The sequence below is a fragment of the Pipra filicauda genome, unplaced genomic scaffold, assembly GCF_003945595.2.
Source record: "Pipra filicauda isolate LSUMZ 115617 unplaced genomic scaffold, ASM394559v2 scaffold6_size6359152_pilon, whole genome shotgun sequence".
In the NCBI taxonomy this organism is placed as follows: Eukaryota; Metazoa; Chordata; class Aves; order Passeriformes; family Pipridae; genus Pipra; species Pipra filicauda.
Genome location: NW_024104865.1, coordinates 5,176,333 through 5,192,473, shown reverse-complemented (window position 1 = coordinate 5,192,473; position 16,141 = coordinate 5,176,333). Strand labels below are relative to the sequence as shown.

At 40.7% G+C, this 16,141-nt stretch overlaps 1 protein-coding gene across 1 annotated transcript in view; it reads right to left on the bottom strand.

The window, feature by feature from the left end:
- LTK (leukocyte receptor tyrosine kinase) overlaps positions 1–16,141 on the bottom strand; it is a 63,757-nt gene that overhangs the window by 7,156 nt on the left and 40,460 nt on the right. The window contains exons 16-28 of the mRNA XM_039388995.1: positions 14,955–15,137; positions 14,325–14,423; positions 13,677–13,829; positions 12,810–12,920; positions 11,971–12,157; positions 11,134–11,224; positions 8,918–8,982; positions 6,231–6,360; positions 4,930–5,027; positions 2,716–2,808; positions 2,034–2,135; positions 474–608; positions 10–100 (exon numbers count right to left, since the gene is read on the bottom strand). Coding sequence (XP_039244929.1) covers positions 10–100; positions 474–608; positions 2,034–2,135; positions 2,716–2,808; positions 4,930–5,027; positions 6,231–6,360; positions 8,918–8,982; positions 11,134–11,224; positions 11,971–12,157; positions 12,810–12,920; positions 13,677–13,829; positions 14,325–14,423; positions 14,955–15,137 — 1,538 coding nt within the window. The remainder of the gene's footprint in view (positions 1–9; positions 101–473; positions 609–2,033; positions 2,136–2,715; positions 2,809–4,929; positions 5,028–6,230; positions 6,361–8,917; positions 8,983–11,133; positions 11,225–11,970; positions 12,158–12,809; positions 12,921–13,676; positions 13,830–14,324; positions 14,424–14,954; positions 15,138–16,141) is intronic.

Sequence of the window (16,141 nt, the reverse complement as noted above, 5' to 3'; positions counted from 1 at the left end):
GAGCAATACCTGTGTGCAATATTTGATTCTTTCCAGGATGGTAGAGAAGTTTGGTCGATACTCTGGGCTGTGCTGCCAGCACTGTGTCATGATCCGGTACCTTAAAGTAAGTAAAAAAAAAAAGAAAAAAAAAAAAAGAAAAAAAAAAGAAAAAAGTATTGATCAAGAAAGATAATTACAAAAAAAGTGTCTCAGTATGAAGGGATCACGGGTGCAAGGAATGGCACTTGGTACATGGCCCAAAGAAGAACAAAAGTGGATATGTCATCCCTGGATCTTGTCTCATTAGGGAACTACTACTTAAAGCAAATCCTATAGTGCTCTTAGCTGTATATAAGAGGCAGTAGCTCAAGAGATGTTTAGTAATACCCACCTGACACAGAGGGCACTCACCATTCCCTGACTAGAGGTGTCTTTGTCTACATGTGTGATACCTGCTACACCTTGGCTTGTGAGAGTAAGGAAATACTTACACTGGTCCTGGACAGTTTTTTGGCGGATCCATTCTTCCTCCACTGGTGACAAATTCCAGCACTTCCTGGTTGGTTTTGCATGGGTAGGGCATGTAGCCTAGAGAGAAAATCTCCCAAAGCAGCACACCAAAGGACCTGTGTCAGAAACCAACCAACAATACTGATTAGGTTTCATTGGTGCTCCACAAACCTAGCATGAAGCTATGTAGGTAACACCACAGCAACAACCTTTCAAAGGTGCAGTCCAACCACAGTAATGTGCAATTACTGTGATTATGAGTCAACTTTTACAAAAAAAACCCCAATCAAAACCTTTGCTCAAGCTCCAAGACTGTGAGGGTATAAAATCCCAGGCTTTCCTTTGTTTGAGGTCCCTCTTTGGAGGCAGCAGCTGGAGCTGTTATTTTGGTTTTGCACCATAATTAAATTATTTTAGGGATCCAGACGTCTGAGACTCTGCTATGGGAAACCTGGGGCTGAGTTGGTGAGGAAACCTGGTCTAACTGTGTGAGTGTGGTGTGTGTAGCTGCCAAGGGGCCTTTTTGGAGCTTAGGTGGTGTGACTGTGACTGCCAGCATGGCTCCTCGATGGTCGGACAGGAAAATTTCCTTGACAATTGAATGAGTGTTTGGGAACAAGATACTCAAGAATAAAATCAAGTAAAAGACATCCAATGAAACTGAAAGGCAGCAGCATTTTTTTTTTGTTCTGATTAGGTTGTTCTCCTTTTTTACATTTTTACAGGTTAGATAGGCACTGCCACTGGAAATTCTGTATGACCAGAAACAGGGAAGTCAAGAGGATTCTGCCAGAACTTCAGCAGGGTCAGAATTTCAAGAGTCACTATTTGCTGCAAAGGTCAAAGTAACTTCCAGTACATGCATGTTACTTATAATAGCCTATTACAGGAACTGTGGCACTTTCCTTCAAAATACTTAGTACTGGCTGCGCACAGTTAGGCACTGATAAGCAATCCTGTGTCTTCCGGCATCACTAACTTCAGGAAACTGGGTCAGTGTGGCATTTAAGGGAATGTCTCAGTACAGTATATTGAAGAATCTACTGTACAGAGAAAGAGGCATTCTTAAGCAACTGGAAAGCTTCCATTATCCAGCAGTGTGCATGAATATACAAAAGAGTAATACTGGGTAGTACAGAGAGTCACTTAAGAGGTATTTAAGCAGGCCTTGTCACTGAAGGAAACTGAGCGGCAAATACTGAGGCCTGAGGAAAATGTCTGATGGTATTTCTCTGGATTTTTAACTGAGACTTTTAGAGAATCTAATCTGCTTTCACTTCTCACTTCTTGATTGGCTTCATATGATACTCTACATTTATGCACGGGAAGTTTTTGTTACCTTCATTTACATTAGACTTCTTAATTCTTTTTAATTCTTTAGCCATGCTTCTACTGAATGCAGTGGGAAGACTTCTCATATTTTTCTAGGAAATTCTGACATTTTTTTAAGGTTCCTGCTGAGCAGACAATTATTTTCTTGAGCAGTACCTTTCTTGATGCTGATCAGTGAGTAGCAGAAGTGATTAAAAGACATTTATTACCAGGTATCAGTCTTGGAGGTGAAAATACCCTCTAGAAAAGCTTCTGGTGGCATCCACTTTACAGGAAGCATAGCTCTTCCTCCCTTGCGGTAGTAACTTGCTCTGGGGAATATAAAATGTAGAGAATGTCACACAGCATGAAAGGGCTTCGATATATAAAAGATCTTATCACCACAGTAACTCAGCTGGGGAGTGCCTACGGCAATGGGGGCCAAGCGAGAAAGAGGAAAAAGGTCATCAACACAAATAGTGCATTGGAGCAGTATTTTATATCCTCTTTGCAACTGAGATGGAAACTGAGGATGTTTAGGTGCACAGCTGAAGACATCAGACTTGGCAGGGTGTTGATGCAGCAAGTCTTCTTGACGTAATAAACTGAGAATTATGGTTGTTGTGCGGTATTTTAATTTAAGATTATTTATGATCAACTAGCTAATAAATTTGTCTATGCTTGGTTTAGTGTCCACATATGTTTGCATTTTCCTGGGGCCGCAGTTGAAGTGGATCGGCTTGTAAGCATGGATGTGGTAATTTACAGCCTGTTAACACCAGTTAGTTAACTGGTCATCAAAGTCAGACATATAATGGATGGTTCCACTGCTTTACCAGGAAACAGTTCAAATTGGTCAAAATGATACAAGTTACAGAGATACTCACAGGACTCAAATTGCCTTCCACTTACCTGTAAATATCCCTGGCCATCCCGAAGTCACCAATTTTGGCTATTCGTCCTGCTCCAGTACAGGTCAAAAGGCAATTCCTTGCAGCTATATCTCTTAAAAAAAAAAAAATCTTATTCAAAACTCTTAAGCAGCTAAAGGAATAAAGAAAGAACATTAGACCTTGTCCTGCAAGTCTCAGTTGAGTCATCTTTACACAAATGAGAAGAGCCTTGTTAAAAAAAAGAAATAATTCCAGCTACATTATAATTTTTATTAACCACAATTCTTAAACTGCATTTGCATTATATTTTCTACCCAGTGTTTTCCAAACACTCCTTACTCCCATCTTCTTTCACTAAGGCAGAAAACAGCATGAGTGTTTTAGAAGAGGGAAGATATCTCCCATGAAATCAAGCAAAACTCCATATGGGAGCAGCTACTTGATGAGTGCAGGTTTAGCTTGAGAGAAATGGCAGTGATGCCTTCCTGGCCACAGCTGAAGGATTTGTGTTCATTTTAAATATGCATTCTGAAAAAAAACTAATTAAAAATCATAGCACTATGGGGGTCCTGTTGACTGCCAAGAAAAATGAGCTCCTTGAACAACTCATATGTTTCTTCCCATTGCCAGCCTTGAAAAATCCTTCAGGATTTGGAAGTCAGGCTCAATTTTCTCTTCCATTATCAGCTGTGACTCCTAGATGACAATACTTGTCTTTAGTGATCTCTCTGCAACCCTACTACATTACTTTTCACCCCTAGGATACCTGATATCTATAATGATATCCTTCACTTCCCAACCCACTCTAAGGAATACTGACACCACTAAAAATACTAATACAGAAACTGAATGAAATTCCTTCTATACTGATTTCCTGAACTGTTGGCAAAACAAAATTAATCCATTCCCAGGTTGCTTATGTTAGAGGTCTAATAGCTCAGAAACTGACCCAAATGTTTTTTTTTTTTTTTAAAGTGATATGATGCTGTTAAAAGGATATTACTATTACTGTAAGAATTTTTAAAAAATAATGCCATAGCCATTAACTCAGAAGTTTCCAATTAAAATACTGATCCTCTCTTGTAATTATTAAGAGATCCAAGACCCAAAACTTGTTGCACATTCTTACTGCTCTTTTTTAGTAACAGAAAACTCTAACACTTTTTCACATGAACTACTTTATTGTTCCAATGTAAAGTAGCCTGAAAACTGTTTCATGTGATCTAATAATGAAGCCATAACATATTACCATACCTCAACCTCATGGCCTTTTGCTCTGATTGCTGCTTGCCAGTTGTTTCCCTAAGTTTCTCCAGTCTCTACCCACTCTAGCCTATTTCTGTCTCTTTGCTATGTGCAATGTCATGCATATATACACGTGTTTGTGCATGTGGGTGAATCAGTTCTCGACTCACAGATCTGTAGACTGTATGTCAGTTTAGTTAAAGCCTCTGTGACCCTCTTGTGCAGGTCTCTCCTCTGCTTTACATATAAGGACTGAACTCAGCATGCAGTTCATAGTAAGGAATTCAGTTGTATGCTATGCCTGGGAACATTATGAGCTGAAACAGTTCATAGTCTGAAGCAAAGGAGTCCAGTGTCCAGCTGGGAGTTAAGGATACCTAAAATAACTTTTACCTCTTCTATAATATTTTATTCTTATTTGGAGCCTGCCATATCAACAGGTTTTTGCTCTACAAAAGAGGGAATAAAAAGTGTGAACAGACAAATATGGGCTTCCCAAGACCACACAGCAGGTCAGCCACTGAGCTGGGAAGGAAGCCTGAGCTGTGTTTTTATCTCCTATTATCCCTGTTCTACTCTTCCCTAGTCATTGCCTCAAACGTGATGGGTTGTTCTGTCCTGGTGGGATAGGGAAAGCATTTAAGTCAAGTTAGGGAGATCAAACAGCCAACACAGAGTGACACTACCATCTAGTGGACTACAGGGCTCATCTCGAATGTCTTTACGTTGCAGGCACCTGAAAATTAACTTAAAGCTGCTCACTTTGAACGGAAGGTTCCTTTCTCCCCAGCAGTGCAAAGAACGGTGGAGAACCTAAGTCCTAACAAAAACCAGTGAGGCCCTCCTGGACATCTAGGCACAAGCCTGTGTTGGTAGGGGAAATATCTTTCTCCCCCCTGGAGATTAGTCCTGTCTAATCCACTGCAAATTAAATCTGTATGAGTCTCATGCACCTTGAGATACATCCAAGGGGACTGTTTCTCCTCACCTGTGGATGAAATGATTCTCTTCCAGATATTTACAGCCGCAGGCAATATCCCTAGCTATGTTCAGCAGGTCCTGCATTGTTAGCATGGATGGCCGATTCTGGAAAAAGACACACAAAAAATAGTAAGGGCAGAATAGTGGAGCAGAAGAATATAGTTCAGCCAGGGGATAAACAGAGAGGGTCAGAAGAAGGGGAAGAGAGAAACATACATTCAGGATGGTGGAAGGATTAAATGAGTTGAGCAAAGAGGAACATAAGCAGATAAAAGCAGAGTGTTAGAAAATGAGTAAACTCTTAGTTAAGACTTTCAGAAAATTTCCCCTCTCTTGAGCACGGCACATGAGTGCAAGCTGTTGAGAGATATATGGCCTGGCCTGTATAGCCTAGTAAAGGGTAAATCAAAAGACAAACAGGTTCAAAAGGTAAGATGGAAGAGAAAAAAATCCACTCACTTATAAAGAGTGAGTCAATAAACTATCAACAGAAATTAGCACAGGAACTCAGAGAGAGAGCAAAGATGCTCGAGCACACATCTCTGCACCAACAGTCAGCATTCATCAACATATCTGTTCTTGCAGAACAGCAATTACCCTCAGGAGCAGTATGCAAAAAAGGGGTGCTTTACCACAGGACTCCAGGACTGGTACTAACCCTTCACCATCTGCACTTCCCTAGCTAAGAATAATAAACAAATGTTTCTCCAGGAGCCCTGCTTATTTTCACCCCATCATTTATTTATCCATAGGGAAATTTTCTCTGTTTTTCTAGGAACTTCTTTATTGCTCTGAGGAAGGGTGGGGAGAAATTTTTACACAGATGATCAGAAATCAGAGATATATCAAATAAATTAGGCTCAGCTCTTCAACTAGTATAAATTTGTTCATCTCCATAGGATGCTGATGCACACCTGCTGAGGACCTAGTGCTATGAATTCCCATTATTACGTATAGTGTTATAACTTCAGTTCCTCATGTACCATCACAGTGCACAGAAAACAGGCAGACATTGAAGAAAGCAAGCCCCTTAATTTGTAGACCAGTTGACAGAGCACTCTGGAATGGCAGGACAGGATTTTACTCTTTCCTCCTCAGTTACTTATAGCCTGCAGTTCTGGCCTTGCTTTCATTTTGTCTCACTGACACCTTCTTACTTCAAGCAAACAGACGTAGGTATCCAGAAATCTGTCGGAGCTGGGACACACACACAGCCTAGCTTGACTTCAGTGCCTTTATCCAACTCATAAAAACATAAAACAAGTCATACTAAAGTGAACCAGAAGCCTAGCAGGGAAGTTATCTCACCATCCTGGGTCTATTCTGCCGAAGAAAGCTCTTCATATCTCCTCCAGCCATGAGCTCAAGCAGGATGAAGCGAGGCAGCGTCTGTAGGCTGACACCAATGCATTGCACGATGTTCTGGTGATTGAACTTACTGAAAGCCAACGGCAGAGCAACATGGAAGAGAAAGATAGCATTAATACCTGGTCATCATCCATCACACTCTCACTGTGCCTTGATCTTTGACAGCCAGTATTGAAGCAAATCCTGGTATGGTACAAGTTACCAAGCGAACTTCAGCCATATCAAAATACCTCTCTGGTTATGACAGTCCCAAGACCAGGGCTGTGCCTGGTTTTGCCCATAGAAAGCCTTAAACAGAAGGTAAGAATAGCTAAAAGCAAAGCAGAGCCTTCTGTCTGTGAAGATAGAGTTTAATGGACTCACTGACTGAAAGAGGAGAGTGACATCAGAGGGATAGGAAAGTTAAGCACACAAACTTTATTGACATTTGTGAAAAAAGTCTTGACTGATAGAGATTTTAATTCAGCACTGGTTATTTTAAATATAGTGCCATCTAGCTTGGTGGACTCAGTTCTCTATTTAGTCTGCCAAAGAAGGACTGAGTTCATATCTACTGCAGCAGCTGCTTATGTGATGGCTTTCTGCTCTTTACAAAAGAAAGCTGAGGTTGTCAAAAAGCTCAATAAGATTCAGTTATTAGACAGCAACATCTTCCCTTAGATAATGATTACCTGGATAATACAGGAACTAAAAATAGAAAGGAAACTGGGGAAGAGAAAGAGTTGTGTGCTACTAAGTGAATCAAGGCACCGTGTAATTGATTAAAATTGCTCTTTAAAAAAACATACATCAATGTTACTTCCTGTTCAGCTGCCAAAGTTCTTGCAGACTGTAGGAAGTGGCACTATATCATGAGATTCATGCTTTAATGCTAGAAAACAAGCATCTAGATATGAGCTGGGCCAGACAATGACAAGAGGAACTTCATGTTGCACAAATTCAAAATGTATAAATTCCGATGACTTACAATGAACCCTGACTATACTACTATTTTAAAGCCACTCTTGACTATACTGTTGTTTTAAGTTATGTATTTGTGTTAATGTAAATTCCAAAACTGGAATACTTAAAGTACAGGTGGTAGTAGGAATGGCTGTCTATTATCTTTTCCAGGCAGGTTTTATAGATCTTACAGTTCACTGTCAGAAGGTCATGCAGATGGGACCTTATAAAAGGTTCTGTTAAGCTTGCGAAAGTATCAAAAGCCAGAACACATCTAAGAAAAGTGGGTGCACTGAGAGAAGGACCTTGTTCCACCTGTGCAAGCTACACAGACAGAGCCATATTCACTACCTTATCCCTGCAGAGGTTTCAGAATATATCACTCAGCTATTTTTCTGTAAAGAAAGGGTAAAAGCCTTCACTGCAAAAAGTGCTTTCTTATGGCAAACAGTTCTGCAGATAGGAACAGCAAAAAAGTTGCTCATACACTTAGCTACTGACTGAAAACCACAATGGGAAAAGCTTTTCACAGTTTCTCCTTCAGCTGCCAAATCTGCTCCTATAAAAACTCTTAACTTTATTTGCAAGAGATAATATAGCTTAAGCCTTAGCACCTCAGCCTAAAAAACGTAACTCCCTGGCACACAGTCAGTACTGGTACTGGTCTTGCAGAGGGTGAACATCTCAGTGACTGCACAGGTGGCTCTAATCTTTATTTTTCCTATTGCTTTCCAATTCATCATTGAAAATTTGCTTAGCAAGGGCTTTGGGACATGAATTATATTTATAAAGACGGTAATAGGATTCTTTGAAAAGAGAAATATTTCAAATGCAGAACATATTTGTAAAAAATGTTGTGCCTTCTTACTCCTCTGAGCAAGACCAACCAACAGAAATTTTGTTAAATTGTTGTAATGTTTTTTGGGTGAGATAGAGTTACTTTTCTTCACAGTAGCTCATGTGCTATTTTGGATTTGTGATCAAAACAGTGTTGATAACACATTGGTATTTTAGCTACTGCTGACCAGTACTTACACAGCGTTAAGGTTTTTCACACACACACCTCCCTCCCCCTCAGTGAAAAGACTGGAGGGGAACAAGAAGTTGTGAGGGGACACAACCATTACAGCTGGCCCCAAGTGACCAAAGGGATATCCCACACCATATGGCAACATTCTCAGCAATGAAAGCTGGGGAAAGAAGGAGGAAGGAGGGGAAGGGTCATTCGAAGTTTGGCATTTTTCTTCCCAAGTAGTTTTTACACATGATGGAGCCCCATTTTCCTGGAGATGCCTGAACACCTGCCTGCCCATGGGAAGTACTGAATGACTTTAAAATTGCTTGCCTTGCACACACAGATTTTGCTTTATGTATTAAACTGTTTTTATCTCAGCAATGAGCTTTTTTTCCCCTTCTGATTCTCTTCTCCATCCCACTGCTGTGTGGGGCCAAGCTGCCTGCTGGCATTAAACCACAAGAGATGGGCAACAAAAGAACCTGAGTTATCTTGTTTGAGATAAACAAGCAGCTGAAACCAGTAACTTGTATGCTACTAAAATGCCATCTGGTGAAAAATAAGACTGGATTTAATTTCTGAACAAAGCAAGTGGATAAATGATTCTATGATGACCTGCATTACTCTTTTTCCCCCTGCCCACCATCAGTAGAAAAACCTTAAACTATACCTGATAATCAATGCTTCCATCAGGAAATCCATTTCATCCTGCTCAGAGCAGACTTCTGGCAGGGTCTGTTGAGAGGTAAAGATAACGAGGGCCATCCGACCAAAGAATTGAGAATATTTAGATGACCGCCAAAGAAAAAAAGGAAAAAAAAAGAGAAGAATAAGCATGTAATATGAATCACTTCAGGAACCTACGAGGAGGGGCTCATCTTTTCACTGCCGGGTTTATTGAAGTGCATTTGACCCATTTGGCAGTTAAAGTTGGAATAGGAAACTAGTGACCTACTTCAAGATTTTTTTGTGTGAATTTAGCTCTATACACACTTCTGAAGTAAAAATAGCTTCAGGTACACATCAAGAAAGACATTAGGTGGGGAATTACAGATCTATAAAGCTCTTTTAAATTACGGGTGCTAATTAATTCTCCCTTTTCTTTATGTGCACATTGCAGCACATGCTTGCGTGTCAAATGACACATACAACCACATGATTTAAATATTCGTGTCACGTGCCCTTTTAGCTTTCTCTCCTGCCAGCAGATTTGGACAGCATCTTCCGCTGACACAGATGAACTGAGTGCACAGGCAGCAGTAGAAGCAGCACATGCTACTGTGCCCACTGTTTTAACCTTAGAGGGTAGTTTGGCCACAGCTGTGTGTAGTGCCCATGGCCACACTGCATGCAGAGAGGTGGGATGCTCAGCGTGGTGTGTCTGGCATGGGAACAGCTCTTGTCATCAGTAGTGTGGGCTACAGGAGGCAGGGCTGCATTTTGCTGTCTGAAATAAGTGATTGATTTACACAGAACAGTGCAGATCATGTATTAAATTGGTGGAAAACCCACAAACAATATATGGATAACAAGTGCCATTGCTGCCAAGATTTTCCAAACTGTTGACATCTTCTTCTGTTTGCCACTGTGTTCTGGTGCTTCCTCCAGTCTGGATGGTGAAACTGAGTTGGTCAGTTCCAACTGCTTGCTAGTGTCCTGGGGTTTCATCCACATTCATACAGTGGCACAGGGAAGTTCATAACAAAATGCCATAATGCACAATCCTTTCACTTTTTTTTTTTTTTAAGAGGGTTTTGAAAGATGGGATGAATAACAGTAGGACTTCTTTTTATTAATGAAGGCTACATTTTTGAGCTGAATTCATTGAAGTAGATTTGGTTCTCTGAGTCACAGGTTTATAAAATAACAAAAGCAGGTTATGAGCATCCTTAACTTCAGGACTGAGTAACTGACAAATCCTGAAGAAATCTCAGTAATTTCACAGAAAAACAGCCTGTTATCTCTTGTCATTAATAACGTGGAAATTAGGATAGTATCACAGTATATATTCACAACCGCATATTTAACACTATGCAATAACAAGGGACTACTAGAAAGTTTCACATAGAGCAGAAAAACACTACTCTCAGTGTAAAGGAAAGTAACTGAGAAAACCCACAAATTTTTAAATAGGATAACATCATGTGAAAAACTTAGGAGAAAGCACTCAAACCCACTGAAATGCAGAAGCAATAATATATAGGCATTACTGTAAATGTTTACTGTTTGCTGTCATATAAATGATTCATACTAATATTTTCCAGTGCTCTCTTTTCTTTGTGCAATATTTAGAAATCCCTTTCTAGTCCTCAATGTCCCAAAATATCTATTTGTTACTATTTTTGTTCCCTTTAAGTTTCTTTCTTTCTTGGCTACTCACATCTATAAATCATTGTGGCAGAAAAGTCATTGTGGCAGATTTACTGCTAGGATGAACTGACAGTTCCGTGTTGATATATTGAGGTGTATTTATTAATGCTAATAGAAAATTAATTGTTTTATTTTAACTAATCATAATATGCAGTCTCTAGGTGACTAATTCACTCAACTTCTAATCTGAGGGCACTGATTCTACATCTACTGAGCAACAGGAATGGAGCTTAAAAAACAGATTGCCCTTTTTAGATTCTCTTTGTACTTAGATCACATCTTACAACCATTAGGCATATAGCAAAAAGACAGATGGCTTTACTTGCTAGCTGGTTCTAGTGCCATACAACTTAAAAATTAAAGTTGATAATTCCTGGATACAGCAAAGCGTGGAAATCTGCATTACACCTATACATATGTCCTTATGCATGTGATGAACGTGAATCTCCAACTGGAATAAGATAATATGGCTCTTATGGGTCATTACTGCTGTATAAGAAATTTGGGGGTACTGACCTTGATAGCAACTTGAAGAGGGTTGGGATCCCCTCCAATGCCTACCACAGTTCCCTCATAAACCTCACCAAATGCACCATGTCCTAGTGCCCTGTAAGAAAAGAAGAGAGAGAACAGATATTATATACCCTTAGATCCAACGTTGGCCAAGCTCTTCTCTTCATCCAGTCCAAGACGAGGAATAGAATCTGCTGTAAGACATGAAATCAACAACAGAGATTTGTTTTCCTCTCAAAGATTCTGAAAATAACTTATCAGTATTTTCTGTCACTAAAACAGTGCAGTTGGATCCTTGATGGTTCTGAACAAATAAAGCAGCCTGCTCAATCCTAGGCCCTATCACCAAGTATGGCAATAGCAAAATAAGAGGAAAATGGAGAACGACAGAATAAGGTGGTTGCAGACTGATATCTTCAGGAGAGGGTGTAGGACAGCAGATAAGAGTAATCAATTTTTTCCTTCCAAAGTTTATAACTTTGATCAGTATCATCTGGATGGTATGGAGTTGAAGGGCAACCTAGCATGTATTTCCTTGTGACAGGAAATTTCCTTGTGGTAGGAAAATGGTGAAAAAGAAACAGTGCTATAGATTTGGAAGGGAGTTACGCCCAGAAGGCAAGTGCTATCCAGGACATCATATAAAAACACAAAGGTGAAATACTATATGCTGTGCATGGGAACATGGAACAGGAGACTCATGATTTTATACTTCTGCTTGAGAACTTCATGGAATCAAAATATCATAGAGAACATAACAAGTATGATATCTATTGTATTTTGGCTGACTTGGACTAAGTGTTTTGCAGTTTGTCAGACAGGTGGCCCTTGTTTTCTTACCGAAGCAGAGAGATGTTCTTCCGTGGGATCTCCTTCAGCTCGCTTAGAGTGGCAGCCTTCCCTGCGAAGCAGTAGTTGGGGTTGTAATCCGTCATGATGGCAGATGTACGGATTTTGCTCAGTTTATATTCTGGGCTCTGCAGTCGTGCTCTGGCTCCATCCAGCTGCTGCTTCTTAAGGTAATAAACTGCAGGTGAGGAGACAAATAAAAATGCATAAACAAGATCAATCCCTGGACAGAAAAGATAATGCTGGCCATACAGAACAGAAAGAAACAAACCCCATAATTATAAATGCTCAAGAAGCATCTTTAGCTTGTCAGTATCACTCTCTTCTTCATGCTTTGTAGTGATTTAATACTGGATATGGAAACAGTCATTCCTGTAGGCACCTGGGAGCAACTTAGGTTTCCTATGCTTCTTTGTACTTTGGCTGAGGAAAGAGTGCTCCATAAGATGTCTTGCTGACATTGAGTCCCAAAAATCAAACCATCTCCCTGAATGAATGATATGTTTAATTGCAGATTGTGATTTCATCCTGTATAGCACTGCCTGCTAAAGAAACAGCTGCTAAGAAGGCTTTCCAAGCTCTTTATTTTTTCTGTGGCAAACACCAGGGAAGAGCAGTCCTTACCTCTTGGGACTATGCTTGTGCCTAACTGCAGGGGGTGATGTTTTCTATCGCTTCTTTTTCCCTGTCCTCTGATCCACTTGGGGATGACAACATTTTGGCTCCAAGCATTAAAAGCAGTGGCATGTGGTTGAGTAGTTAGTTTCCTTTTATCTAATTTAACTGGGAAAAGCAAGTCAAAGGATGATAAGAAGGGAAGTGTTTCTTACTGATAGATAGGCTGCCACAAGTGAGGATCATTCCAAGCACCACAATCACAGACACCACAGCCAGGAGGAGGGGAAGAGACAGGTGTCCCTCTGGGATAGGACCCTGGGGCACTAGAAAAAATAATAATAAAAAAAAATTAATGCATTAATCAGAAAGCAACCAGAGCTGCTGTAATGCATCCCTCTGAAGATTGCTTGCATTTCAGAAAACAATACAGAGGTCATGGCCAGACCATCCTATAAAAATTACAGCAAATCCCTCTACAACGCTGGAGGTTGAAAATAAACCTAAATAGTTTTAAAATTATTGTGAAGGTAGAAAACTAACTGATAAAATACATTTCTTATCCATTCTTCAGTTTTCTATAAATGAGTAACATCACTGTTCACAAGTTGAAACTCTCTACAGTCTTGATGCTTTGGAGCTCCAAGAGACTATGTCAGAAAATAACAGTGAGTACAAGGCATCAGCTGACAGGCACAGTGGGAAACTGCTGTGGAAGGAGGCAATCTGTGGCTGAAAAAACTCAGCGATAGGTGGTATGTTATCCCGGACGGGTATTTACACTTAAATAGCTGATACACTAAGCCCATTTAGGAAATTTACACCATGTCTCTTTACAAATATTTTACATTCTACTTAATCCAAACCTACCAACCTGGAGATGGTGACAGAGATCCAGCTCAGCATGTAAGGAGAGGTCATAAGGAATTTTCAGTCATGCACTTGACTGACATTTCTCACAACACCATGTCCATTGGAGCCAATAGCTGTAACTTTGGGAACTGAACATCCAAAAAGCCAGAAGGAGAGGCGATATAAAGAATACAGATGTTATCCAATGAAGCTAATATTTCACAACTTACCAGTGCAGGTGACATTGTCATTGGCTAGCACAGCCCCCATCTCACACTGGCAGACTGGCATGTTGGTGTCAGGGTCCCGCTTACAGTTGTCTGAGTGGCAGTGGCTGCAGTTAAGATAGATCTGAACCTCCACCTCACCGTGACTCTCCATGGCTGAACAAGGAATCAGACACAACAGGTGTGCTTAGTTCAGTTTTTCCTCTCTTGTTCCAGTAAGGCAAAAAAACCCAACAAAACCCAGCAGGTATCTAAAACTTCTCTCCTTCTCTGCAGCAGATCTGATAGTCCAACACAGTGTGGATATGTCAGAAGTCTGATAGGGGCCAGTAGAGAAGAAGATACTGGGTTCCTTAAGCAAACAGAGGTGCCTTGAAGTTAATTGACCTGGAAAAGTCGGGGACTGAGGATGTACGGTTGAACCTGATGACTGGGTCTCTCCTGGTTTAGAGATTGAGGAGAAAAATGGTCCCAGAGCACTATGGAAATATTTAAAGAAATGACCACAGCTAAAGATCTTACCTGCAGAATGAAATAAGTTTTAATGAAATTAACAAAAAGCAAAGACAGGAGAAGTAGCAGGAAAGAGGAAATAGAGAGGAAGAAAGGAAAAGGAGGAAAGAAATAAGAGGAATAAGAAGTATATTGTACCTGCCAAGGGATGCAAGAAGATCTCTCCAATGGGGTTCACAAAAGAGATGCCATCCTGCCCACCAGCTGTGATATCATCCTTATCAGAGGCATGCCCTCCTGGGGAGAGAAGAGTATGGCTAGCTGATCAGTACCGCATGCTGCAAAAAATGTGATGTCTCGAAGTGTTGCATTCATTCCTGGCACTTATCACCTGGGGTCACTCTGCAATCTTCCAGTAATATTAGTATGTATAATACCATTGATGGATAAACACTCACTTGACCCAGCCAGTACCAAGGTTAATGAAGTGACTTTATCTAATTTAGGTTTCTCAGTTCAGCAAGGTAAAAATGTATTTGTTTTGAACAGAAAGAAAGAAATGGAACATGGATAACTTGGAAATGGATGAAGGGGTGATTCACCACACCTTCCAAATACTAAATCACATAGGAATACTTCTATAACCTTGATTTCCCCAGGTATAGGGAGATACTGGAGAGTAGGGTGGGTTTCATACTGTTCAGCTTGAAGTATCTGTGAGTCACCTTCTGCAGCAGTGTCCCTCTGCAGTGAGTGCTAGCCCTTAACTGCAGGTGCTCTGAAGGGTACAAAATTAGATATCATGACTAATTCCTCCAGCAGACCTACCTCTGTACCCTCCGCCTCCTCCTCCAGAAGTACAGGCTCCTCCTCCCCCACCAAAACCACCAGAGGTGGCCCACTGGAGCTTGTCTAGTGCTTGGGGACAAGCTTGACCTCCCTCTCCACCTTCCAGAAGGGACTTCCCAGCCTGAGGAAGAAGACTGTCATCTTGCCAGCCACCACCTCCACCTTCAGACAGTGAGAAAATAAAACAAGAATAGGTAAGGGAAGCACATGCAGAGGAACTCTGTAGAAAGATAGAGATTAGCCCGTATTAATTCCTTAAGTATCTATTCAAGATAACATTTTCTTTAAGTTTAAGAGAATATACAGACAAGCTCCTTGCTGCCGTGGGTAATAACCAAGTGGAAATCTAATGCACAACCTACAGTAAGTGCTGCCTAAGCCAACACCTTAGCACCCATTTCTAGTGGCATTAAAGAAATAAGGAGCCCATCACTTCCCTTCAGGATAACTGGTTAGGGCTTTCAGCCGTGTGAGATGCTGAGTTTCCCACAGAAATAAAAAGAAACTGGATTTCTTCATCTCATTCTAGTGTCCCCTCTGTGAGGCTATTGCAGCAGGAGATGGACAACCACTGAATTTATCTTAGGTATAGATTCTAGGCACAGCCAACACAAGATTATAAATAAGCTTCCATTTCTGGTATAATTCCCATAATATAATTCTTGTTGTTAGGGTATCCTGATTTCAGCCAGGACAGGGTTAATTTTTGCAATAGCCGGTAGGGGGCATGTCTAGGACCCAAAAGTAATTCTATACCACCTCATATCATTGCCGGCGGGTGGGAGAGTGGGTGGAGGGGGGGGAATAAGTCGAGTAAGCGTGGTGGAGACAGTAGTGGGGTAGCGCCAGTTCTGAGCTGGAGGGAGCGGTCAGGTAAAACTGGTTCCGAGCAATCACATGTGAATCATTTGCCTATCTTGTACACTTTGTTATTAATATTGTTGTTGTTACTGTTTAATTTCTTATCTCATTGCTATGTCTAGTAATTTGTTCTTATCTCAAGCTGTGATTTTCACCTTTTGTGCCTCCAATTCTCTCCATCCCACTGCAGGGAGTAAGTGGCATGTGGTTTCGAGTCTCAGTGAGAGCACTAAATTGGGAAGTACCATTCCTAAACCACGAGATAGGGTTTCAGGGGAGTAACAGGGAAAAAGTCTTCTCTTCAA